General features: G+C 32.4%; 1 protein-coding gene across 2 annotated transcripts in view; it reads left to right on the plus strand.

The window, feature by feature from the left end:
• The window catches only part of LOC106691205 (attractin-like protein 1), an 86,700-nt gene that overhangs the window by 49,448 nt on the left and 9,510 nt on the right, over window positions 1–27,742 (plus strand). The window contains exon 3 of one of the 2 annotated variants that reach the window (XM_014436910.3): window positions 9,478–9,529. The exons of the other annotated variant lie outside the window; for it this stretch is intronic. Coding sequence (XP_014292396.2) covers window positions 9,478–9,514 — 37 coding nt within the window. The 3' untranslated portion in view covers window positions 9,515–9,529. Of the gene's footprint in view, window positions 1–9,477; window positions 9,530–27,742 lie in introns of those variants that run through there. 2 annotated transcript variants of the gene reach the window in all.

The raw sequence follows: 27,742 nt of genomic DNA on the forward strand, positions 1-27,742 counted from the left end.
TCTCTCTCTCCATATACATATATATTTTTTTTCTTTTCTTCTATATTTATATATATTGTATAGTGAGCCTTAATCAAGGATTAAAAAATTAACATTTTGGGACCCTATAATTTTGATATTTTTTTAATTATGTCTTCTTTAACATATTATTTTAGTTGTAATTTTGTGAATTAATTATAATGAATTTAAATCGTTAGGGCTGTTCTTTTTACACAAGACTAAACCTCTACATTATTGATTGTTGATAGCAAATATAATGTATATAGTAACCGTGTGAAGGCCACTAGGGTATCTAGTAATACACAAATACAAAACAGATAGTATATTTTATTGTTCCTTTGACGATTCCTCGTTATATGAATTGCGCATTGAAGTCCTGATCCAAATAGCTAGAGCTACATTGGAAAGTGGAGGTGAGAGGTCGACCACGTACTGCCGGTTAAGAAGAGGTTCTTCCTCAGAGATAGGATAGACGACCGGCATTAGCAGAGAACAGGGGCTGGTCACGCTACTGTTTCCCTTTTATCTGGACCCTGGTAATCCTCTCATCTGGAAGATTTCCAGGGGCTTGGAATCAAATGTAGGTCGTTTCTGTTTCAAAGTAGAAATGCTATCGTTTGTATTCAAGAGATTTTTAGATTGACTCTCATTTTTAAATATATTGATTATTGCTAATTACACTATTTATTTTTCAAATTGTAATGTTGTTCCTTATAATTTTTTTTTAGGTCAATGGTAGACATAAGTATATCTATATAATATTGTGTTCTCATACCTATTAGGAAAACAATATTTTAATATCCATGAGAAGAAGATAATTTACGGTCAGTGAAGAACACAAATTAGTAAAAATGTATTCATTAATACCAACGACCCGAATTTCAAGTCTTCATCAGGGCTGCTTGGAAAAGATCTTAAACCCAAGTAATTTTAATATCCTTCTTTCATCGAAAATATGCATTTAAAAATAAATAAGAGTGCTAAAAAAAATGTAAAATATGGGAGATCATAATGAAGCGGTTCAATTATTATTAAAAAAAAAATGATAATTATTTTATTGATTTAATTTTATCCTTAGATTAAAATAAAAATAAAAATATTTTTAGAAACTTGTATTTTACAGGATTTATGTATTTTTAGTTAGTGATTTGATAACAATATAATATACTTCAATATACCATACCCTGCATTTCGAGTTCAGTGAGTTTTATAAGTTTAAAAAACTGAATGAGTAGGTACCGATGGATTAATCCATCTTAATATATTATCATTTTGTTTTCTTCTACATTTCCATGTTGAACATTGTATGTATACAGAAAACCCCTTAGAATACCTCAGGTTGAAAGATGGGCTAAGGACTTTTGTATATATTTTATATTTGTATTTCTTATTTAATATTTTTCCATAGGAGGGTACGAAAAAAATTATATGTATACAGTTTTATGGATAAATAAAAAAAAAAAGTTGAACATCGTGTTAGTCTGCATTAAATCACCACTCCTAAGACCAAGACTGTATCATGCCACTGCAATGAACCTTTGATCATATTTATTAGATGTATTTTTTATTTAATAGAGTTGTAAATTTTTATAAAGTAAATAAAAACTTTTCGGTTCAAATGAACAAGGAATTACGTTCTTTTGGTTTTCTGTCGTAAACTTGTTATTTTTGTATGACATTTACTCTTAGATTAAAAATTTATTTAAGCTCAAATAGAAATAATTTAAAAAAATTAAATATATGTTGCAATTACAAAGGAAATTTCTTAATATACTGATTCCAAATACATCATCAGGAAAAGTAACGAAATCCAATAAACTGTTTTATTAAAATCTAGTCTGAGTGTTTTAGATATGTGATTATCTTACAATTATAATTGTTTTTAAAAATAATAATTATGAAACCTTTATCTAATTAGGTTTGTGTCTATAAGTAGGAGTTTGTCCCGCCAATGATAATTATTGCGGAGGTTTCAGATAGCACCTACCTTAGGTAAACTATAAGGGAGTCTCAATGGAATAAGAGCGCGCTTTTCTGAAGTAAAAGGGAAAGAGCGGAGAAAATGTTAACTGCCATTACGTGCATGATATAGCTGGAAAGTGGAGAAAATCTGCTTAATTGCTTTACAGAATTTCTCCCCGTGGAATAATGTTGTTAGCAATCTTTCTTCCGTCCCTTCCTGTTATTAATATCGGCTTTAAAGTACTGCCTCATTTCCTTACATTGTTTCTTTTTTGCTTTCTTGGGTATCTCCGTCTCTGTCAGTTACCTGTATTTTCCAATCCACATTAAAAGGATAAAAGTGATAGTGTCGTCGGAGCAGTAGCAATGATAGATGACTTCATAGTCCAAAAAAATTCATTTACTGCAGAACCGCCAGCAATTTACCTGAAGTTACGTGAGGCTTATTAAGGAACAAACAAATTCAACATCCTACTCTTCACACACCCAATGAGTATATTGTCACCATTGAAAAACACATCCAATCTGAGTACTAATATTTCCACTAATTTTCATGTTAAATTTGACTATTTGCTGTTTTTTCATCTGGATACCAGGGCACAAAGACATCCCGGGTAATTGTAAAGCTGACCAAGTGGCAAAAAATTGATCGTTGAACCCGCTATCAGACAGGTTGCCCCCACAACTATCTGCTCTGATGACAACACGAATATTAAATAAGTAGTAACTTAGACCAACACAAAAGAAAACAAATTAAGAGAGATTAAATATACAGTACTTACATGGATGTCAACAATCCAAAAATGGAGACGACAAGAAATAGTACTACGAATTGGACACACTCGACTGACCCAAGAATACTTGCTGCTGTCAAAAACACTAAGACCAACGTGTAAAGAGTGTAACATGCTCCTAACTGTTGAACACACATTGAAAGACTACAGGTATTTGCTTGATGCCGAACTCCCATATCATTTGGTGACTTTACTAAACGACAGTAGCCTTTACATTCCTAAAATATTTAATTACTTAAAGAAAACAAATATATAAGAATTTATTAAACAAACTTTTTTATTAGCTCAATAATTCTAATTATAATCTATTATTTTTGTTTATTTTTTCACGAACCGGCCAGCTAGGACCACGCGAATATCATTTCTGATTCATCCTCATACCTTCCTCCTTTCTTCTAATCTGGACCCTTTCATTCTCCTGGACTGTTCCTCCCGCTCTTCCTCAGCTCATCTTCTCCCTCTTCTCTCTTTCTTTCCCACTAAAACCCCAACCTCTTTTAGTTTATTCTATCCAAGCAGTCTTTATCCGTTATTTTTAGTCTACCTAGTTCCTCTTTCACTTGTTTTACATATCCCCATATACTTTCACAGCTTTAGAATTTTATGAACATTTTTTTGTTTAGTCTCTCATTTTTCATTCTGACCATGTGTCCCTAAAATCTCAGTCTCCTGGTTCTGATGACTAAATTCCTATATATTTGCTCATTGAAGTTTCTCCTATTATATTCTTCTTGCGTTATTTTGGATCCATGAATTTCCCTCTTAGTCTTCAGAACTCTCTCCAGGCTCGGAAGGTATGTTTCCATACCATACAGTATCGCTAGCATTACCACTGTACTGTCTATTTTATTTATCACCCTACCCTGCCTATTGCCCCATAAAGGGTGTTCGCAGCAGTGGGTACAACTCATTGCTGCATATGACAAACATTACATAGCTGTGTGCACACAGCTTGCTCTTGCTACAAAATAAATCTTATCCTTCTACTGAGGCCTTGCTGGTGTAGCTTATTCTCTCCTACCCAGGGAGAAGTGAGTAGAGCCCACAGCCAGTACTGTAATGTCTTATTTTTGCATTGGAGGACAAATTTTTCTTGTAGACGTGAGGAAATCTTTCCAGTTTGGCTATTCTTTCTTTTATGGATGCTCTATCCGAACCGTTGCTAAAAATTATCTCTCCTAGGTATTAAAATGTTTTGGTTACTTTCACCTGTCCATAATCTGTGTTTAACACATTCTTGCTGAGTCTGCCATAATTTACGTCTTTTCATACAAGAATTTTTTATTTTAATTATATGTATTTTTTAAAAATTAAATATTGCTGTCATACGATGGTCCTGTTTCATAATAAAGTACCAACTAATACTATTAGTCTTGTCGATTTAACTTAATACAATTACACTGATTTTTACAGTAGTAACTTTTACTTTTTAACTCCTGTAATATCACTAATAGTCCTCCCAATTATGAAAAAATAAGTGTTAGTGTAAATAACACGTTGTTTCTTTACTTGTACTATAAATTAATACTATTATGAAATAGGGCCCAGGTGGTATACTGGTATAGTTAATAATAATATTAAGAACGTTTTCAAGTTTGAAGATCAGTCAGTATGCATAGGCAAACTTCACCATTGCTGTGGATTGCCTTATATTATAATAAAAAAAGACTTGTTAGAGAGGGAGAGAATACCATTCTTATTTTTTGTCAGGTCTATCGTGACAGCTATGATATTGAGTACGTCTATTCACACATGGCTATACAAATTGGATACTCACACACGTGTTATTTTAAATCTCTTTTTTGACTCTTATTAGTAATTCTAGGATGGATAAAAAAAAATAGTATAATTCAGTTAATGATTGAAACAAGTTAAGAGTTTTATATGAACAAGAATATTTGAAATTGAACTGATTCTTCTCCTCAAACATTGTTTTTCAAAAATTTTTGGAGTAAGATAAAGGGACTATCTTGGATGGTATAAGTCAATATTTTAAAATATTGCATAATACTGCAGGTGTCCCGAGTGTAATTTTAGGATTAGAATTAATGTGTGGAAAAGGGGGGCTGGAATTGTGAGACTTTCCGCTAATTAACATGCATATATTTCCTTCTATTTATAAGAGTATTAATCCCTGGAGGGGCAGATGATGTTAGTGTATTAGGTTTTTAATTTAATTTTCAATAAATAAATTAGAAGAGTGGGGTCTCCTAGACTAATGGAATGTGCTTATCTGGTGACGTCTTCGCCGCCGCGGTGACGTGCCCTAGCTGCTTCCTTCGTCTAGGTGTGCTGTGGGCGAAATGGTGAAAACCATGTATCCTCGCCGTGGTGTCTGAAAAGAGTCTTCGTATCTCCGTGGCTGGCCAGAGTGTCCTGGACCCTGGCGTGATGGTAGGGGTAGGTCAGGTCCTAGCTTGCATAGTGCATAGGCTGGAGCGGCATTGCAGTCGCAGCGTCTTCGGAGCCTTCCGGTGTCCACGGAAAGGGGGCATCAGAAAATGAGACCCCCGGCCCCGACTTTATATAAATCCAAAAAAGAATGGTAAAGATCGGATTACTTAAATCCGACACATATTTTGTCGATGTTGATTGCTTAAAAAGTAGCGTCTATTTATTTTGTCATTTCTCTACCTCCCCATTTCTTTGGTATGGACGAAGAAATAGGATCCTTCTGCTTTCTTCTTTTATGGAAGAATCTTTTAGATTGTTCTCTTTAGAATATCATTTAGTTCTGTCGTAGTCTCTTTAATATTTTTGAAGATTTCTTAGTTACGCTTGGAGCTTAGTAGAAGAATGTTTTTTTTTGTTGACTGCATAATGTGTTAATTTGAGTTTTACTTTACTGTACTTAAGATAATCCTTATAAAGATTAAAGTGAAAGCTTCATAGGCTATATATTTTTTTTCTATTATAATTGTTAGAATTTAGGAAAAATGTGAAAAATCGATTTTACACAGTAGCACTTCCACTTAAAAAAACTTAGCTCTCACGTCCCAGACATATCGTTTTTTCTTTTCAAGTTTACACTTTCCCTTACTATATATTCCATACATTAGTAAAAAGTATATATACATTTTAAAAATAATTAGTAATTTAGTATTTAGAACCCAACTGTGAGTGAATTTGTTTATTTATAGTTACTTCAACTAGTGCTTACCGTTTAGGTATTTAATTTCATAATACTTGAGTTAAGTAAGTTATACTCCTCTATCGTTACATAACCTCTTTACAAAGGATATTACCACCCATAAAGAGACAATATGATGATGCTTGTAAACTTTACCGTTGCAGCCTTGTAACGCGTCGCTCTGCTATTCATAGGAACCGGTGAGAATTACAAAACTGTCTCTGAATAGACAACGGTTACATGTTTGCTGTTCTTACACTTCCTGGAGACAGTGTCCTTGTAGACTCCTTGTAGTCGCTCTCGTCACGTGTAGCGTAGCAGTCGTACGGCTTCTCATGTGCACTATTGTTGTTAGAGCTGTCAATCGTATGAAATAAAAAATATTTATTATCAAATTGAATTGTAAATATGTTGACAGATAAGATAATGTTCATTTTTCGGAAATTAGTTATAAGCTGGCGATAATTTAGCTTGTTTTCGGACATTAGTGAAATGTATATTTTATTGCGTAAAGGGAGGAAATGGGGTGACGGTAGCAGTGTGGTAACGCGCCTGTCTGCCAACCCAAAGGTTGCGTGTTCAAGTCTCCGGCCATATCCGGGATTTTTTCAAGCATATAATTATACAATACTCACTCATAGCCTCCCCTTGGGGATTTGTGAGGCCCGTTAGCCAATGGATAGTACTCACATAAAATAGGCGTGGAAACGACGAACCCACCCTATGAAAATCACGTCATGAAACGCGCGATGTATCACCAAAGTACTTTGCGCGAGGCCTTGGACCTTCTAGGTCTATCGGGCCAATAATAATAATAAAGGGAGGGGATAGAATAAATTCGATAACTATAGCTTTACTCGTCCTTCCTAGCTTTGTTGGATTATATACGTACTTGAAATACCAATCAAAATAGAAAAAAAACTATTTCAATCTGACAGCCCTGCAAAATGGAGCAAACCGGTGGTTAACAAGAAATATTTTTGTAGGAAGATAGTCCGAGTGGCGGTCAATTAAGTTGTCGAAATAGTAAAAGTAAACTACACAGTTGTCATCTCTTTTTCAATCTGACAGCCCTGCAAGCCCTGCAAAGTGGTCCGAAACATTGGTACGGAATAAATAGTTTTCTTTTACTATTTTGATATAAGTATTACGCAAAATATTTGGACCAAAAAATGATGCATTAACGGGAGAATTTAGAAGATTACACAACGCTGAATTAAGGGACCTACACCCCGTAAATATAATTCAAGTTATAGCATTGCGGCGTATAAGATGGCCATGTAAGGTTGTAGGGCTTAGTAACGAGCGGATCCCTAAAATGATAATAAACACTGAACCAAGGGAGAAACATCCGAGGGATAGACCGAAACGTAGATGGGAGGATTGTGTTAAAACAGATTTAGTGGAATTGGGTTTGGAGGGGCATCACTGGAAGGGTGTATGCAGAGAACGTTTGGTGGTATCGGCATTAAACCTTCGAGTTCGTTAAGCCTTTATTATTATTATTATTATTATTTTGATATCTTTATTGACGGGCATCCGAAATCTACTTCATACGGTCAACTATCTTCTTTCAATAAATCACAATGTGTTTACTTGGATAATACGCGATACACGCGACTAGAATAGAGAGGATAATGAAGATTCTATTAAGAATGGAACAAATTGACAAATGAACCAATATAACTTAAATTGTTGGAAGATGGCAGTCAATAAAGGTATCATAATAGTAAAAGAATACTATTTATTGTTAATCGACGTTTTGCCCCACTTTTCAGGACTTCGTCAGGGCTATCAGATTGAAACAGATATGACATCTTCTCATCGTAGTCGTTCTCGTCACGTGTAGCGTAGCAATCGTATGTTGTCATCTTTGTTTCAATCTGATAGCCCTGACGATGCCCTTCAAAGTGGGGTGAAACGTTGATTAACAATAAATTGTTTTCTTTTACTATTTTCATACCTTTATTGACCGCCACCCGGACTATCTTCCTACAGTCTTCTTCATACGGTAAACTATCTTCTTCCAATAGTAATATAATTTACTTTTAAGAAAACAACACTGATGTAAATATTCTGTTAATAAATATACTGTCTTTTTTAATTACCTTATGTTTGTGTTTATATTTTATCTAATAAAACCTATGCTGTGTATTGTAGCTACCTAATATATTTAAATTAGCATTTCTCTCCTGGTTTATTTTAATTATGTATTCCTTTACTTGGGAGCGCGGTGGCCACGGGGTGAGCTTACTAACTCCAAGGACCCGAGTTTGAATCTGAAAAATTGTTTTCTGTTACACTGTAGTCGTGAGTCAACTCCTGTGGGTTCTGGAGACCTTCTGGGGTCCACCCAGCCTCTTAAATTGGGTAAAAATCTGGCGGTCGAGCGTGATACTGACCAAATCACCTCCTTGCACAACCGTTGGTCTAGTAACAGTACTTCTTTACAAAGTACTGAACCCCTGACCCTTCATGGGTTGTAGCGGTACAGATTTAATTTAATTTAGTTTAATTATTTTTACTTACCGGTACTAGGTAAGGAAATAATTGTGTACGGGTAAAATATTAGATGCACAGTTTTCAACTGATTTGAGTTATCCGAGTTCAAAATATAACAAAACATGTTTTTCTTTTTTGTTTTGTACTAGGCTACAGACAGCTACAACGATTGTGATGAAACTTGCATAAAATTTTCTCCTTTAAATGTCTTTTATATATAAGCTATATAAGACATTTTTATATATAAAGAGCTTGAATCCCGGAGCACAGTGAAAAACAAATTAAAGGAAAAAGGTATTAAGTTAAAAGAAAACATATTTTATTTATAACTAAAAAAATAATTATGCATATTTAGGAAAATATAATTAAATTTTCTTACACAATTAAATCTAAATTGGACGAGAGTATCAGGAACCATAAAACGTATAATTATATCCATGTTTTTAAAATTATTTTGCACTGATTGCCATGGAAACTTTTTCTTATTATAATAAAAAAACCATACTTGTCCTTGCACTTTTCAAGTACTCATTTGAAAGCGAATTAAAAAAAAAAAATATTGGGGTAATATAAGGAAAGTGTCTCTAACTTCCAAGGAAATAAGTGTAAGTGGTCACACCAGTTATTTTAAGTTCATGATATAACAATATAAAAATATTTATTGATTTAATTTTTTAAATAAATCTTCAAGTTTTTCTTTATTTATTTTAACTGCCGTTGATATAAGTTTCAAACCTGAATTGATTTAACATAGTGCACAGATTCATGGTAAACTTGTACAAACGAATTTATGAGTTTTTTTTTTTATTATAAGTTTCTTTGTGGTCTTGATAAACTATTCTAATTTGATTAATTTATTAATCCTAATTGAATTAATCTTTTGCTAAAAGTAGGTTTTATATATTTCTAAGATTATTATGAATTGGCGGTGTTATTATAAATATTCGATTTCCGAATATTTACTAGTAGTAACTGGTTAGGCAAATCTTAGCTGATATATATCATATTTAGAAAAAAATAAAGGTAAACACATAACATGTTTATTCTCATCAGTTATTTTTTATAGCTAATATTTTCTTTTGTTTTCAGGTATGTATCTTTTTTAAAGATCACTTCTACTTGGTGAGTTTATATTTTAATTTATTTTTTATTAAATAATAAAATTTCTTAAATTTCGCGTTTATTTTTTGTAAACAAAATCAAATCACTAATGGTAGATATTTGTAACCATACAAGTGTGGATAATCATCTTGATGACGGTTTTAATCACTGAAAACCATAATATGCATTATGCAAAACATAATATATTTTCATTTCAGTGAAAATAATGGGATTGCAAAAAACAGTAGCTGCATAAAAATAAATTGACTGGAAAGTAGTAATCCTTGTTACCTTAATTAGTTAAGCATATTAAATGTGGGATCTTAAAGGGATGAGGGATTCCTCAGAACACCCGTCAGCTACTTGTGTCCCCTCTCGTTTCCCCCACTCCGAGTACGGTTCCTTAGTCTACGGAGGGATATCTTCAGGTCTGGAGTTGACTCTGAAGAGACTCATGAATTGCTTCGTAAGATTTATCTCCGGGTTTCCCAGGCGCTCTCATGTCTCCCGTTGGTATACCGAGTTGAAGTGGCTCTATCCAGCCTCCCGAAGACAATACATACTCGGTGTTCTTAAAATCAAATAACCTACCTATATCCGTGATTTCCTTACTCCTCGCTCATTTATCCATTCAGTAAACAATTCCACTACCGATTGATTTATATATGGCATCCTTCAGCCAATCCTTCGTCATACGTGCTGACGCATTCTGGAATTCTCTTCCTATATCCATTCGTCAGTCCTCATCCATCCTTTCCTTTAAACAACACTTATTCCTTTATTTACAACATGACCAAACCTCCGCATCAATGTGAGCAATATAAATAGGCACATATTAATTTCCTTTATAAATAGGAGTAAACCAAGATCTTAATTTAATTTCATGTTCATTAACTTCTAACTTTTAAATGCTTGCCAGAAAAATAATCATAATGTGTGAACCATGTATTTATTCTTAGGGGACTTATGTTCCAAAGTAAAATTATTTTTTCGTTTTCATTAAATGCAAAATGATCTACTAACAGAGTTAATCTGTAATTGATTATGGCGATATTGCTTCTATGGGTATGAAGTTATCATGGCAAAGATTGCAGTCACCCAAGCACCACGTACCTAAGTACTCAATCAAGCTTATTATTATACAGATAGGCTTACTGAGAATTTTACTGAATTGTTTTAGTTCTAAAGTTGGATTCATCGAACGTGTTGAATTATGAACCTGTCCTTTTCCATTTGGCGGAATTATTAATTTATAAGCCTCAACGATCGATTGTGTCTAGACTTCTGTTCCGGGTTTCCATGAGTATATTGTATACAATGGGATAATTTGAAAAAGATTGTCAGATAAACCGATCTAAACTTTACGCCTACATTTTTAAGAATAATAATTCATAAAATAGTGTTAATCATTGGTAAATTTATAATTTGCAATATAGAACAGTTCTATAAATTTTTTTAAAAATATTTATTTATTGCTATTTAGAACTGTACATTATAATACATTTAGTAAATATGATCTAAGTTAAATTGGAGTGTTACAGGCGTGTAGAGAAACTAACCATTGGTAGCACTCTAATGACAATTTAGATTAACTGGTCTCGTAGCCATCTTCTTTTCAGGCGCCTCGGAGGATTGTCAGGAATTGAAGAGGATGCAAGATTAGAAACTAGGGGTTTTGAGTGGTTAGAGAGTTTATAATGGAAGGAGTGATATCTGGTTCGGGCTAGATCGGTTACATAGGGAACATTAAGGTCTTTATGTATGATTTTATTTGTGACAAAGTAAGAAGCATTGAGGATTTTACGAAGGATTTTGGATTGTAAGGATTGAATACGAGAGGAATTCGAAGGTTTAGTGGAGCCCCAAAGCTCAACTCCATATGTCCAGATTGGCCTTATTACAGTCATGTAGATCAGTATTTTGTAATGTGTTGGAAGTTTAGACCGTTTGTCTAGTAAGTGCTGTAATAATCGAAATCGACGTGCAGTTTCCTGTCTTTTCAGTCTGGTGTGAGGATTCCAGGTTAATCGTTTGTCCAAATGTAGTCCAAGGTAGCGGATCTGTTCGATAGGGGTAAGAGTTCTATAAATTAAATTTGCAACCTGTGCCAGCTTTCATAATCGACAACTTTTTAGGAGGCTTGCTGGTATTCATGTGTATATCTTGACAGTGTATTCTTTTTCGTTTGTAGGCCATCCGATCCAGCCTTCTCCATGCCTGTTCTGCGGTACTGCTTTCCAGTTAGCTGCATGCATTTTTTTCGCATCTTTGTTGATTCTGTTTATTCATCTGATTTTTGGCCTCATACGTGGTCTCTTGCCTTCTATACTGGCATTCATCGTTGTGTTGAGCGTCCTGATGGATTTCTTCGATCCACATATCCCGACCATCTTAACCTCCCTGCCTTCATATTATGAGATATTGACTGACCAGTCTGCATGCAGTTCACTGCTAGTTCTCTTCCACGTGTTAATATTCTGATCCCAGATCGCTCCTGTAATTGTTCTGAGGACTTCTCTTTCAAAAGCCTTCGATTCTGCTTTCTAGGACTCCTGTTAGATTCCAGTATATGAGAGCTAGCTTTATCATGACATTGCATTCCCTTAGTTTCAGATTTACGGAGATTTTTCGGGATTTCAGTATTCTTGATAGAGAGAAGGCTCTGTTCTCACTTATATACGTTGGTCTCAGTCCGTTGATCATTTGTTGATGTTATTGTGGAGCTAAAGATTAGGAATTCCTATTCTAGATACTAGTTGAAAATTGGTTGAGGTTGCGGTCAGTGAGCTCACAGTACGTTCTGCGAATCTATCAATCCTCACATTGCATAATGGGCTCTATACAGCAGTACGATTCGATTTTCCTAATAGGGCCACTAGGCACCCTAGGCGTTCAATGCCAAGAGTAAATCACGCTCGAAAATATTCGATTTTTGTTACAAAGAGAAACTTCAGATGAGTTAGGAATAGCCTTATAGAAATCATTCTTCATGTTATTATGCAGTGAAATTAAAATTGACATTATAAAGGTTATTATCTAGATGAAAAAATGTTGCCCGACCAACCTCTTTCTCTCTGATTTTATGAGTGGATGGGAAAAACTCTTAGGTCTAGGAGAACTTATAATCCGTCTTTTTACAGCAGACATCTAAAAAAAATATCAAACTTTATATCGAAACTAAGCTGTAAGAGTACATACAAATCTTAACCTCTACTTTCAATACCCTAATGATTGTCGCTCATTATCATTAGCTATCATCGCTCAGGTTTGCCTTATTCACTGTTTACACCGTAATGATTAATTCATATATGGTAACTTTTGCAGATGTTTCTAAAATGGCGTTTGATTGTAATAAATTTACTTGATAGTTATACAAGAGAGAAAAAAATCTTCTCTTGATGAAAGCTCTCCGATTAAATTAAAAGAAATAAAACGGTCTGTAAAACCATGGTCAACATCCTACCGCAACAGCCGTAGGGAGGAAGTTGCTCTAACCCGGTTGAGAATAGGTCACGCACTCTCACCTAATCAGAAAACTGCCACCTCGAACGTGGAAATATTGTCAGTCCATTCTCACGATTAGACTTATTTTTGAAGAATGTACTTACTATTTACCAATAATAAACAGGATAGGACTGACCCCAAATTTATCAAAAGCTCTCACTAATGAGGAAGCTAAAATTACATTAGTATTTAAATTTTTAAAAGCACATCGCCTTATTTATTAATTATAAATCCTCTTTGATTTTTTTTATTTATTTATTTTTAAAAAAAATATTTATTAATTTTTTATTTTTCATTTATTTCAATTTATTTTTACTTTTATCATGCCATAGGCGTTGATGACCACAGGGTTTTACGCCTTTAAGCAATAATCAACAACAACAACAAAAATCTTCTAACTTTTGATTTATTTAATATTAAAAAAAAAATCCAGGATCCGTTTTAATTATTAAAGGTATAGTTAGAAGGAAATACTTTTTCTTCTACTTTGCAGACGCTTCAGTACTGGTTGAGGTACGTTTTCTCGTGATTGCGTGTCTGAGTTCATTAGCTCACGCCATTGCTAATCTGATAAAAAAAATTGCCTGTTTGCTTCCAAATGATCTCAGAGTTGAACTGTTCAGGAAATGATTCACCTATTCATGTCGGTAATTGTTAGAGTTGGTGCGGAAGTATTGCTGGATTTTTTTTTTTTTTTTTGTCAAGTTTAAAATATTTATCAGGTCGTAGAAAGCGTTTGTGATGTCCCAAATCACATTTATAGACTGTGGAATTTTGCACTTTTTTTTTTTTTTTTTTTTTACAGAAATAAAAAAGTTCCTTGCAGGTGTTCGTCAGATCCCTGGTTATTGCAAAGCATGGTTTTTCGTTGGTCGATAAGCGTTTCCATACGTTATGTGGGTTAAGAAACTGTATACCTGACCTGATCATGGATATTGCATGATTTTTTATTTAGCCCTGTTCTATCTTAGTTGGATTTCACTCAACAAAAATGGTGTCCTCGTTAAACGTCTGGACACAACAGTTAATTGTACTGTCGCTCATTGTCAACAGCAATGGTGGTCATGCGTCAAAACATTGTTCCTTTTGACTAACCTCAAGTGATTCCGGACTTGGCTTCTCCTAAGGATTACTGATGTCGATTTTGTCTCAATGGCTGCAATATCAACTTTATTATTCCGTTTATCACTAATGTATTAAACGGAATATTTCAAACCTTGAATCTCTCTTTACACTCTTTGAACGTTGTTTTGAATTGTTAAGATAAAATAATATTTAAATGGTCTGAAAAATCTGCCGGTCGTTGGCCTCGGATTTTTTCCATTGAAGAGAATGTAGAATGTTTCTTATCAAACAAAGGCAGATAAATTACTCAAATATTACCATCATTTTTTAAAATTAACTCAATAAGTTTTTCAAGAACTAGAGTAAATCGCTTTATCATTCTTCAAGGAATAATCGGACAAAAGTATGAAAAATAAAATTTTGAGTTGCCTCTCAATAATCATTGAACAATTACCACTACTGCATGATTCATTTCTCTATCTGCCGTTTTTCTAACCAACTGACACCACTTTATCTGTCGGCTAGCAAAAAGGACATTGCTACATTGTTCTACTTTCGTGACTCTTCCACCAGACATAAAAATTTCACCTTGTAAACGGAGCTTTACGGGATAAATAGTAAGTACCTTCACCTATATCTCTGTTCTGGGATATTTTACTATTGATTTAATCCAAAACCGTTTTGAGTGAATTAAAATAAAATTATAAATTTGGATGATGTCATCGCAAACCGACATTTTTTCAAAATAATTTTTTTTAGACGCAAGATTCTCTGAAATGGGTGTATAATTGTTATCTTTATACATTTTTAGCCTTGGTTATTCCATTTTAATTTGTTGAGGAAATTACATGTTTGATATGAGGATTAATACTAGAATCCATTTCTAGATTCCAGTAGATCCGGTAACATCTAGGATTATTACGGATCATGGCATTCATGATTACTCCCCCGTATTTCACGACTCATTAAATATCGCTTACCGTTCAGGAAATTCGAGGAAGCCGGGATCCGTAATGTGTACTGTAGCGTGAAGCAGTTCTCTATGACGGGTCCCGGACCAGAACATGTTAATTGCAACAGTTATATTTGTCTCTGTCGTATGCTGTCATCTCTTGAGTTGAGTGTCACGAAACTCTAAGGGTTTCGCCTCAGAGTTCAGTACAAAGTTTCTAGCTAACTTCATATTTGCCTCCCAATATAGAAACCTGATGAGGGATACATTATGTCATTTAAGGGGTATTTATACTGGTTTATTGTAATGGATCTTTGTTTTTAACAATCTTCAAAAAAGTGTTCGTTTTTATAATTAAAAAAATAGAGAGAATCTTACCTCCCTCGTCTGCCCTCTTATCTCAGATGTATCGCGTCTCGGAAACAATTTACATTTATCTGGTACATTGTAAAATGATCTAAAACTAGAAATTTGAGCAGACCTACTGCCAGGCCTGCAAGCCTTTCGTATCTGACTTTTCAAATATTTAGGTTCTTATTAAGAGCATTGGTTAATGTACGATGGTGTTACAATCTCTCAAGATCATAGCACCATAAATAGTTAGAAAGAATCCTGCTTCCGACCCAATCTCAAAATGTTATGATGAGCTCATCTTATCTTACATCATTATACATTAATAAACATATATTATCAGCGAGTGATCTTTTTAATATAAATACTTATATTGAGCCACATAGTAATGTTAGCTAAAACTAGAGCCCGTCCTTCAGGGAAATACTCTCTTATCTTACCTTTAAAACATTCCTGATTGTTATAAATACTTCTACTTACAACCAATACTAATCATTGGACGACAACGTTACAATCTCTCAAAAACATAATAATAAAAATTATTTGAGAGAATCTTGCCTTCCTTATACCGCTCCCTTATCCCATGTGTACGGATTTTGCAAATATTAACAAATAATAAAAAATTACTATATAGAGTTATATTGTAAAATTAACTAAAACTGGAAATCGAACCCCCTCCCCATATTATTGAAATGCTAGAGAGGAATATAACAAAATGAAACCCGATACATTACATTTAAACAATAATACATTTCGTACCTATGAGGAACTGTGTTTTGAACTTAGTCGATTTTCGTAAGTTGTATTAGTTTTGTAGTTTATTGTGATTTATAAAAAAGTTGATTGTCCGAGAGCGGTCAAAATTTACTTAAATTTTTTCATCAGGGTTAAAAAAAAAAAAATACAAACGACAAAACATAAGTAACATACTTAGAGAATAAAATAGCAAGGAATAAAATTAAAGTAAGGTGGGACTAAAAAAATATGTGAAAAATTATATACAAATTAAAAAAAAAATACGTACAGGGGAGAGTATAAATAAACAAGAAATTAAAAAACAGTATCAGACATAATTTGAAAAGGAGGACTAATAGGAAATAAAAAAGTAGATTAATGAAAAATATTGTACACTATAAAAGTCGGACATTAAAGAAATAAGAGTGAATTATAGGTCAAGAAAAATGAAAATGAAGAACAAAATAGGATTACTATGCAAGGTATATAATGAAATTATAAACATATATTATATGCATAATAACATTAAGGGGGCTTAGGAAATTTGACGGTTAAAAATGACTATTATTTATGAATGTGATAAAGATATAAAATATATCAAAGTAAGATAATAATAGAAAATATAAGTAAATAATAAATAGAAACAGATATTAAATGATAATATACGCTGCAGGGAGGAAGCTGCTCTAACCCGCTTAAGAATATAGGAAACTGCCACCTCTAACATGCCAATATTGCCAGTCCACTCTCACGATTAAACATATTTTTAAAGAATATGTTTCCTTGCTACGAATATGTACCTTACTATTCACTAACAGTAAGCAGAATAAGACTGGCCCCAAATTTATCTGAAGCTCTCACCGATGAGGAAGCTAAAGTAACATTGGTATTTAAATTTTTAAAAGGACATCGCATCCTTTCTAAATTATTAGCCTTTCTTTGGTTTTAATTTTAATTTTATGTTTTATTATTATTATCTCCTAATTCGTTTTTTATTATTATATTTTTTATTTTATTTTCAAGTTTACGTTAGTAAATGTGTGTGTGGTGTCGGTTTGTGTATCATTATAATTAAAATAGTTCATAGGCGTTGATGACCAAAAGGTTTTACGCCTTTAAACAAGAATAAACAAACAATATTTCTTATGATACATAAAAATTTAATTAAGGAAAAAAAAAAGGGTATGAATCACGTTATCTAAATATTTTATAGGAAATGTGGTGATATACAACAACTTTCCTTTATTCAGTCCTTATTCAGTAATTCAGTTTATAAAACCCTCAAAAAAATCATGTATCTGCTGATTGTTTACCTTAAATTAAAATAACAGGAAAAAGCGGGAAGAAAACAAAATAAAAATTTAATTTTTAATTTTTTTTTTTTTTTATTTATTTTATCATAAGCTCTCGCAGATGAAGAAGCTAAAATTACACTAGTGTTTGAATTTTTAAAAGCACATCGCCTTCTTTATAAATTATAACTCCTCTTCGATTTTTATTTTTTTTAATGTTTTTTATTTATTTTATTTTATTATTATTTTTTAAATTTTTTTTTTATTTATTTATTAATTTTATTTGGTTTATCTTTTTTTTATACTTTTATCATGCCATAGGCGTTGATGACCAGAGGGTTTTATGCCTTTAAGTTTTCATAGGGAGCCCCCGCTGTCAAAGTGTTAACTTGTTCTCTTTGAAATATTAAGAACGATCCTTCTTTAACCTAATTTGCCTTTTGAATATTAAACGAAATAGATTGGTATTAGTATGCATCTATATTTCATTCTATTATTCCTTCCATAATAAACTCCCTAACCACCCAAACCCACTCGTTTCTAACCGTGCTTCCTTTTCCATTCCTGGCAATCCTCCGAAGCGCCTGAAAAGAAGATGGCCTCGTGACCTTATATTGTAAACTGTTTTTAGAGTTCTACTACTGGGTAGTTTATCTACATCCTGTATCATATCATTATGTCATTATGATCAAATTTACTGGTTGTATTTTTTTATACAGTTGTAAATATCAACAAATAAATAAAATAAAAAAAAATAAATAAAATATTTCATTCTGTATTACTTTATATTTAGGGTCGTACTATGCCAGTTGTTCCTTAACTGAGTAACGCAGCTTCCCGGTATGCTGCTATATTAGGGTATCCTTTCCTTAACCTCTGGGAATTCCCACTAGCTTCTATTTCCGTTTCATCCAAGGTATAATTTGTTTGTTTTATTAACAATTAACTACTTGTTTGCTTCGAAACCGCTATTGATAATATCGGTAAATATTATTGCAGGTGTCACAACGTTGTGAATCACTAACAGTGCCATCGCCCCCTTATATCCGTAGTTGCTCCGACAGCTTTTTACCGAGACTATTATGATTGTTATTCCAACTGTACCTCAGGACTCGCCCGTTACTGCTGCTTTGTCGCCTGTGGTTGTCAGGTCGTTACATTGATGTATGGGGGGGTCTTGTTCAGTTCTCTGCCTGGTATAGCGACATATTGTGCCAATGAAAACCATTATCCGGGGCTGTTACCCCGATAGAATGATGGCTAATAATCCTTCTTCATTATAGCCATCGTTTTATTATTGTTCAATTAATTCGGTTTATTGGTGTTTCGAAATAGCTGTGGTCAGCAACATTACATCTGTGTCAATTTATTAAGATTGAATGTAATCTTCGAATATTATCTTAAATTATAATTTTAAAAAAATTTCTAAAAATTATCCAATAAATTAATTCTCAGTATTTCGAAAATATTAAATCCTATTTATACGCGCTCACTTTTAGCTTTTTCCACTTGTAGTGGATATGATAAATTTCAGTGTTTACACTAAGGTTGAAACACGTTCATAATCTATTAAATGACCTATACTTTCTTCTTTAGATGCATTACTAAACGAAATAACCAAGCAAACATTAGTTAAATCCTATCCAACCTATACTTCAGCATACTAAACTTATGTATTTTATTACATTTATTGATAAATATACTGATTAATTAGAGGAACTGAGAAGTTAAATTAGTTGAATTAATTGATAATTCGTGATTTAAAAATGAAATTATATCAGTGGAAGTAATCCGCCAATATCTCGTAATACCCAATAGAGAGTTGTGTAACTCCTAATTTTTCCAAAGTTCTGTCTCAGAAGATGTGATTCTACGATTCATAACCAGAAAAATAAGGCTTATTACAACTAAAAAAAATCCGTGGACCAACTCAAGCACTATGTAAATGATGCCAGAATATATATATATATTAAAGTAAATGCTATGTACCTACAAATAATTATAATGTGGATCTTTGTTTCAGTTGATTTTTAAAACTCATAATATTAGAATAAGAATAAAAAAAAAAACTTAGAACATTAAGAACGACATTTAAGCTTTGATACTTGTAAGCCCCAGAAAATTAACAATACTACTGTAATACTTCAATGTCTATACTACTAAAATCAATGTCTATAGAGATCTCTACTCTATAATCAAGTTATATATATTTATATATTTTTTTTTTTTTTTTACTTTTAGGATTCTTTGATGTCTTTAATTTTCATTAATATTTATATAATAATTTGAAGATTCCTAAATAATTATAAGTAGGTATTTTTGTACTTTATAATTTTTTTTTTGTATAAATAAAGTTTGTTCATGTTTAATTTAAAAAAGAAAAATTATTTCTACTGAGTCCGTTCATATTTGTGTCTCGTAATTTTCATTAATATTTATATAATAATTTGAAGATTGTGTTTTAATATAATATTAATATTTATCCATGTATCGTTTTGTCATTAATGTTGATGTTCTATTCGTTTTGCTTTATTATGTTTAATTACCCCACTTCTCTTTTTTCAGATATCTATATTTTTATCCGATTTTTGTTGTTTGTTAAATAAAACCCACCGAGGGCTCATTTTAACTTCAGTTTTTCATATTATATTTTGATGAAGAGCGATTTTCATCGTATCTGACATATTAAATATACCAACAAATTGATCGATAGCGGTTGACGTATGAATGAGTGTTGGTTGATACGAGATCTTGAACCTCTCTCAGCTGTCAGCAACAGGATAAGCCAGTAGGGGAAAAAAAATGTCAGGAGCTTTAAAAAAATATGATTATGAAGGGCCTGACTTTTTTAAATATATTAATATTTAAAACATTGCTCCAATAACAATCTTTTGAGTACCTACAATAACTATTTTAAATAGTTTAAATATATTTAAAGAACGGGATTCAGTTGAAGTTTCATTTTATTTTTGGATACTGAATATAATTATAAACGTTTTTTTATAAATTTTGTTACGGTGATAGTAGTTATAATCAAACAATGTTAGATTCTTTAAATTTTTACTAAAACATATGTTCATAGAAATTTTAATTTTTTTGGTTTAAAAATAACTTTTAAGTAAAACGCTTCTAATGGTTTTATATTCATGAATTACTTGTTTTCAGAAGCAAGTGTTTTGTCAGTGAAATGGTTATTTGTTGGAATAATTACTAAAGAACGATTTATTAACGCAATGGACCGATAATAATTCATAGAAATTACTATATTTATTCTATTGGAACGTCATTACCGCGCAGTTTTTGCCCGGTAATTCTATTATTGGTTGAACTTATTAACATGACTGGCTAGTGTAATAATTAAATTTACAATAGAAAAAAGTAAATAAATACTTCACGGCTTCTACCATTCAGTGACCTTGAGTTATTTTTTTTTTTTTACTTCATTATTAGTCAATAATGTAATGTACCTTGATATACGTTGAATCCATTAATGCAAAAAAAAAATCCAAAAAAGGTACTTTCCATCCTACGATGATCCTTGGATCTCATCATAACCTTTCAAATAAATAAAATTCTATCCATTTTAGTGTCAAATAAATTTTTATTCCTTTAATTCCGACGTTTCGGGCAATTCAGCCATCCTCAAGGACAACCTTCGCACAATTTTAGAACCACATCATTTAAAAAACATGATTAATAAACATTGTTTATTTATTTAAACATAATTAAATTATATTTTTATAATCTTTACACTTTTTTGAAATTGGTAAGTAACACAAATAAAAAAAATAAATCCATTTGTATAAAGGTACAGGTCATCCTACGATGATCCTTTTATCTCATCATAACCATTTAAATAAATAAAATTTTATCCATTTTAGTCTCAAAATATTTTTTATTCCTTTATAGGTCTGACGTTTCGGCCAATTCGGCCAACCTCAAAGAAAATGTTTGTAGAATTTTACCGTGAAACCGTTCATATTGAGTACCGTATTTTGTGTATTTTAGTTTTGTTTTTTTTGTACAATACCAGATTATTGAAGTATCTTTTTCGACTGCATCTCGTATTTCAGCATTTAAAACTGTATTCTTTAAATATATGTAGTCGTTCATTTTTCGTTATAGATATATTACATTCAAAAGAAATACATACAAAAGTATATGGGAGCTATGTCATCCTATTAAACACTAGTGCTCAGTAGGTCTTCGTTACATAAGACCATGAAGTGTTTATTGTTTTAGTTCATTAGATCGTAAATAGATAGGGTGGTTCTAATTTAGAAGCGTAAATCCTACCTGATGAGATTTTTTTCGTTTATGAAAAATTCCATGTGTTTTAATCTATCATACATATTACATAGTATTTTAAGATTAGACTGTCAGGTTCTTGGTGTCCTACAAACAAAACAGGATTTTTAGATCAGAGATTATTTTTTTTTTTTAATTTGAAGTGTCACACTAAAATTAAAATCTGAAGAGATGGCCAGTATAATCCAGGCAGCTATCAGATCTGTAGTGGAGTGGGATCAACCTTGATATTACTGTCGTTAGATTTTTTTCTTCTCGCTCATTAATAATAATTATTCTAATTTTGGAATTGAGGATCACCGTAATTTGTTTTTTCACTGGATACTGTGGAAGTTTCCTCTGCAAGGAGTAAATATTGTTTACTATTGTGGTTATATTTTTTTCTTCTAAAAGTAGCCTTTACTTGTTGATTTACTAATAATATAAAAGCATAGAAGTGATAGAAGCATATTTCTTTATCTTTTTTTTTTTAATTGGTTTCTCTTAACATTGTGAATAATCAATGCACTCTTTTGTGCATATATTTTTGGTCTTAAGATATCCTATGAAAAACTTCTAGAGCTTTTATATTTTGGTTATGTTAAAAATTAGTATTTAGGAGAATTTTAAATTTAAATGTTGAAAATTGGATTCTAAGAACACTTCATCCCACTAAAAGTTAAATTTGGTACCTTTTTTTTTTTTCTTACCCTCCTCCCTACCCACCAATATCTGTGTATTACCCCACGGGGGGGGGGGAGGAGGTTATTAACCAATATAAAGGATATAGAGGTAACCAACCTATAATAACAAGAGTAGAAGTCTAGTTTTCATACTATTCAAAGGTTACCCTGTTTATTGAGGCTGTGTGTGCCAAGTTTAACCCTCGGCTGATAAAACTGATAATAAATTGTCAATAGTAAACGGCTAGAACCGATTCAGGAGACTTAATTCTGAGCTACCTTATCCTATTTTCTTTTGAAACTGAGGAATTATGTTTTCTAAATTTCCAACATTTTTTGGGGAAGTTTTTTATTCCCCTTTTTTGCCATTTCTAGCTTACGGGGTGCGGTAGCAGGGTAGCAGGGGGGGGGGAGTAGTGCGCTGAGCAGCAGTGACAAGCTGCCAAAATCAACAATTTGTTTTTATGTTCTTATTATTCGATTTTTATTACTGTTAGGGAGGGGATCGCGATTAATTTTTTTTTGGAACTATTTAGGAATTTGTCTTCTCCAATTGTCCTCTAGGTCCGCATTCGTCCAGGTACCTATCTCCTCCAGTTCATCAGCCTGGTTCAGTTTGGACCAGCTTCCTCTTCTTCCAATGGCTCGATATCCACGTGAGGTCCACCACCTCCTTAAATGAGCTCTCTAAAGGGAATTTTTTCCATCAAACAGGGATGTCCGACTTGGCGAAGGCAATGATACCGGTCTTTCTCGGCAGTCTGGCTAGGTGTCCTTCTATGACGGTGCAATCTAGTATCACATGTTCTGGAATATCAAGGCCCCAATGTTGCCAAGCCCTTTCTGAAGTATTGAAGTTGTTCGCGGAACATTCCGTGTCCTGTCATGATCTATGTCTGGGAGAACCAACTTAGCCTTCGATCCTGCTTGGAGGATGGGGAAGAACTTTCTCAAAGTAGTGCCCTTCTGACTTGCTATTCACCTTTTATTCCACTACTCTATTGAGTCCTCCTGCCGCATCTTCTTATGTAAATTTGGGGTCTCACTGTTCCTCTTCCATATTTCCTCCGGTAGTGCTTCCAGCTCCTGTCTCTTTACTCATAATTAAGGACATCCTCCTAAAAGGATGAGGTCCAAGGGCACCTCTTCGACTAGCATCTACACTGCTCTATGCCCCATCACGTACATACCACTGTAAGTCATAGTGACTCTCTGCAGAGCCAATCTCTGCATAGTGGCCAGTCTCCAGTCTCATCTTCTGTGCCTACGTGAGGTTGCGGCTCCACGCAGGGGATGGGTACCTGAAGATATGCAAGACCATTTCTTTATAGATTGTCATCGTGGCGGCATACCTGAGACCCCAGAACGCACTCCTTATTTTACTTAATCCATTTAATGCCAGGGTCACCCTACGTTAACAGACGTTTTTGGGATAGAGAACTGCTATATTAAGACTAGCTAGGAGTGCCTTTATTAGAAGGTTTCTCCATTCACGTTTCCATACCAACCCTGTTTGGAAGTTTTTCCATGGAGCTCTAATTTACATTATATTCCAAAAGGCTTTTGTAAAAATTTCATAAATAAAAAATAATAAAAATATAACTGAGGCAATAAAATGTTTTTAGCTTTTTTTTTAAGAGTTAACCATAAACCAGGAAATGATATAATTCACCTAAATACCCAAACAGTCGATTTTTTTTTTTGCATTTCATTAGTACTTAAAATGCTTGTATTTCAAGTCTAAAATTTGATTTAGATTTAACTATCCAAGTTTCGTTGCGTACTTCGTATAACCTTGACGTTTAATGGAAAACGTTTCAGTAGTTATGGAGAACCAAGGTATAAGAAATAATAGCAACTTGGAGCTGAGAATCACCGACGAAATTAGTTTCTAGGTCGCGTAATTGGCTATTATTGATTGTACCCTCAGCCTTCCCTGTCTGCTTGGACGTCACCTTCCACGAACCATATCCATTTATTTGCCAAATCCTTTCTCAAGGGCAATTTTTTAAAAAATATTTCATGTCCAGTTGGGTGGTAAAACACATTGGGTGGTTATGCTAATGCTTTATTAATGCTAGATGAAAATACGAAAACTTTTAAATTAGATATAACGTTGGTAAAACCCGGTAAAGTTCTTTCAGTTTTGAAAAAAAATGAGGAGAAAAACAAATATCTTATTTCTAAGTTAAGAAAATTCTTAGATAATAAATAAATATCTTATTTTCTAACCATTGCTAATCTGGATGTTAATTATGAATGGGAAATGTTCACCACTCGATGTTTACTCAATGTTCTTTGGAAATGTTAATTTTAGTACTCCAAAGAATTATTTCTTTTTACACGAGGAGAAGATGGTTGAGAGGTGTGCTCAAAATAAAACACCAATAAGTTTAAGTAACTTATTTAATCGTACCAACGTTTCGGCCAGAATTTCTAGCCTTTATCAGGGCTAAGAACAGAACAAGATAACAACCAATGAATACAGAAAAAAAATATAAACAGAATGACATAAAGTAAATAATTGTACAGTATAGTATATAATTGTATTCCATAATTAATAAAATAAAGTGATGAAAAAGTGGAAAATAAAATGTATACATAGGTAATTGAATAAGTAGAAAAAATAACATAATTAAGGAAATAAAATAAAAATGAAGTTATATAATGCAAAGAAACATGAAAATATTAGTTTTTAATATTTCTAAAACTTATAGAAAGAATAAAATAAAATTGAGAGAAAGAAAATATATGTAATAAATGAAATATATAACCATAATATTAGATAAAGAAGCAAAATATTAATTCATATATGCTGCCTAAATACATTAGGTTGCTATCTTACACAGCATACTTATCAATCCTTAATCGGACATATTTACATTACATATTCATGGTATAATCATAAAAAAGAGATATACAATAATAGGATATAATCAACATTTTTTTTTTCACCACTACAGTTTCCTTTTACAATCCATTTCAGTCTGTACAACCAATACAAATGTTTCACTCACTCCCATTACAATACAAATTACAATACGAATTTGCTCTCCGGAATTCACCCTCCCAGATCCTCTTCAGTGACCCGCCAGAATATAATAAAAAAAATTGAAAACAATAATAATATATGGTGATCATAACTAATAACGTGGGTAAGTAAAATTGAGAAAAAAATAGAAAAGAAGGGGGGGGGAGGTAAAATTAAAATAAAGGAAAAGAAAAGAGAATAAAACATAAAACGAACCTGTTAGCTTGAAATCTTAGCGCCAAGTGGGTTCTGTGCCGCGGACGGCCAGACTTTGAATTAAAAAATACGTTACAGAGATGACAAAGTGCTTTTTTAGAGGAAACGTCACAAGTGGGTAAAAAATAAAAAGTAGAAAATATTTTAAATATTCAGAAGAGGAAAGCGTGTGAGACGGTGACGACAAATGGTTTTAGAATATGTTAAAAATATATATATCTTACAAGGATGATGAAGTACCGGAAGATGACAAAGTGTCATGAGTATTTAACAACAGTTAAAAAAAAGGATGACGACAAATGTGAAATAATACGTTACAAAGTGGGCGGAAAAATAAAATAAATAAATTAAAATTACTTTTTTAATAAATTAACTATTTGCTAATATGTTAATGATAAGTTGTGCTTGTCGGTTGTTAAATTGACGGAAGAAGGTTCTAATTGGAAATAAAAGTTTTCAGAGATGAGCTTTTTGTCATGGTTACTAACTGTAGCTAGTATAAACGTTTTGTCAAAATCGAAGGAATGATTTAAAGAAAGAGAATGTTCCGAAAGTTTTGAGGCAGGCACCATCTTCTCCTCGTATGTCATCCACGGTCAACTTTTTCTCATGATTATTTCTTTTTACATTCTTGCGATCCAATAAAAGCCTCCGAGTATTCAGCAGTAATTTTAATTTGTTCAGAATCGAATGAATGAGAACCTTGTTAAAAAAACAAAAAACAAACATAAAATAAGGGCTTACCATAATAATAAAAAAAAAATAACTTAGTAGCTCCTTTCAGAATTAAAAAAAAAAATTCTTAACTAAAGTATCATGTTATGACATCGTATTTTGCAACGCATAATATAACATCATCTGCCTTATCATTATTATGAAAGTATATATTCTTATTCATTAACAATGATAAGATAATAATAATAACAATTATTCATTAACAATTATCACAGTTATTTCTTTTATGACTCAAGAAGTCTACATTTATATATATATTAAAGAACACGATACTTATTCCTCAAGTTTTTTTGGTCCTCCGGGCCGGATAGGAACTAGAGAGTTCTGCAGTTGAGCCTTCCAGATTATAAAGGCAATGGATACTTAAAAACAGCTTGGTAGTAGGTAGGTATATCGGACTGTTTTAAGGAGAATCTAGCTACGTATATGACGACATTACAAGCATAAGGAGAGATGATTAAGCCAAAAATAATTAGAAGGAATCTTGCCTACCCATTCTGGCCAAAATAAGCCATGATTAAAGCTCCTCTTATCCGATCTTGAAAAACAATTAATCAAATAAAATATGACTCATATCGTCATCTGGCTAAATTTTACAGTAGTCTAATTTATAATAGTCCAATGTGTTCAAGGAGATATGTTGTAGCATTCCATCTCTTACGACGGATAAATTTATGTCTGTTATTTATTTCTTTTTAAAAAATTAAATTGTCTTCGATTGAAGAAATATTTTTGATTCATGAGATATTTAAACATAGACATTTAGTCACTATAATAATTGTTATACTGTGTAATTTCCTACTTTGTAAAACATTATCGATATTGCGTGTCCCTGTGGTATTATGAAAATAATTTTGAAGTGAGATATAGGCGTTGCTGAGAGCGTGGTTTGCGGTTGTATCAGATATGAGGTGTTACTCATACTCGCTAGCTACATCATTGTATAATAAAGCCTTATTTAATATTTCTACTCTTCGAAACCTATTAGGTAACGGGGAGAGTTATTGTTTAACACAGCATTAATGTTATTAGTTTATTTTCTAATAATATTAAATAATCAAATTTTAATTTTCATTTACATTAAATTAATAATTAATCATACCAAAAAGTGAATGAGATAGTCCATTTATAATACTCCAACGATTGTTCTATGAATGAAGGTCATGGTTCGTTTTATTTTTAGATTCCTCTGAGAATCATCGAATATAGATCGGTCTGCGAAATTATTTAACTATTGAACCATGTATCTAGATGCATGTGGTAAATGTGAAACATGGCATCCTGCAGAATGATTTTGATTTTCTTGAATGTAAGTTTCCTAATTATGTTGAAAACAAAAAAAAAATTAAATGAATCGATCAAGTGTTCATTGTTATAATATAATGCTTTCTTCCCCTCTCCT

This window comes from Halyomorpha halys, unplaced genomic scaffold, assembly GCF_000696795.3.
Source record: "Halyomorpha halys isolate HHAL.00 unplaced genomic scaffold, Hhal_1.1 Scaffold2155.1, whole genome shotgun sequence".
NCBI classification, from domain to species: domain Eukaryota; kingdom Metazoa; phylum Arthropoda; class Insecta; order Hemiptera; family Pentatomidae; genus Halyomorpha; species Halyomorpha halys.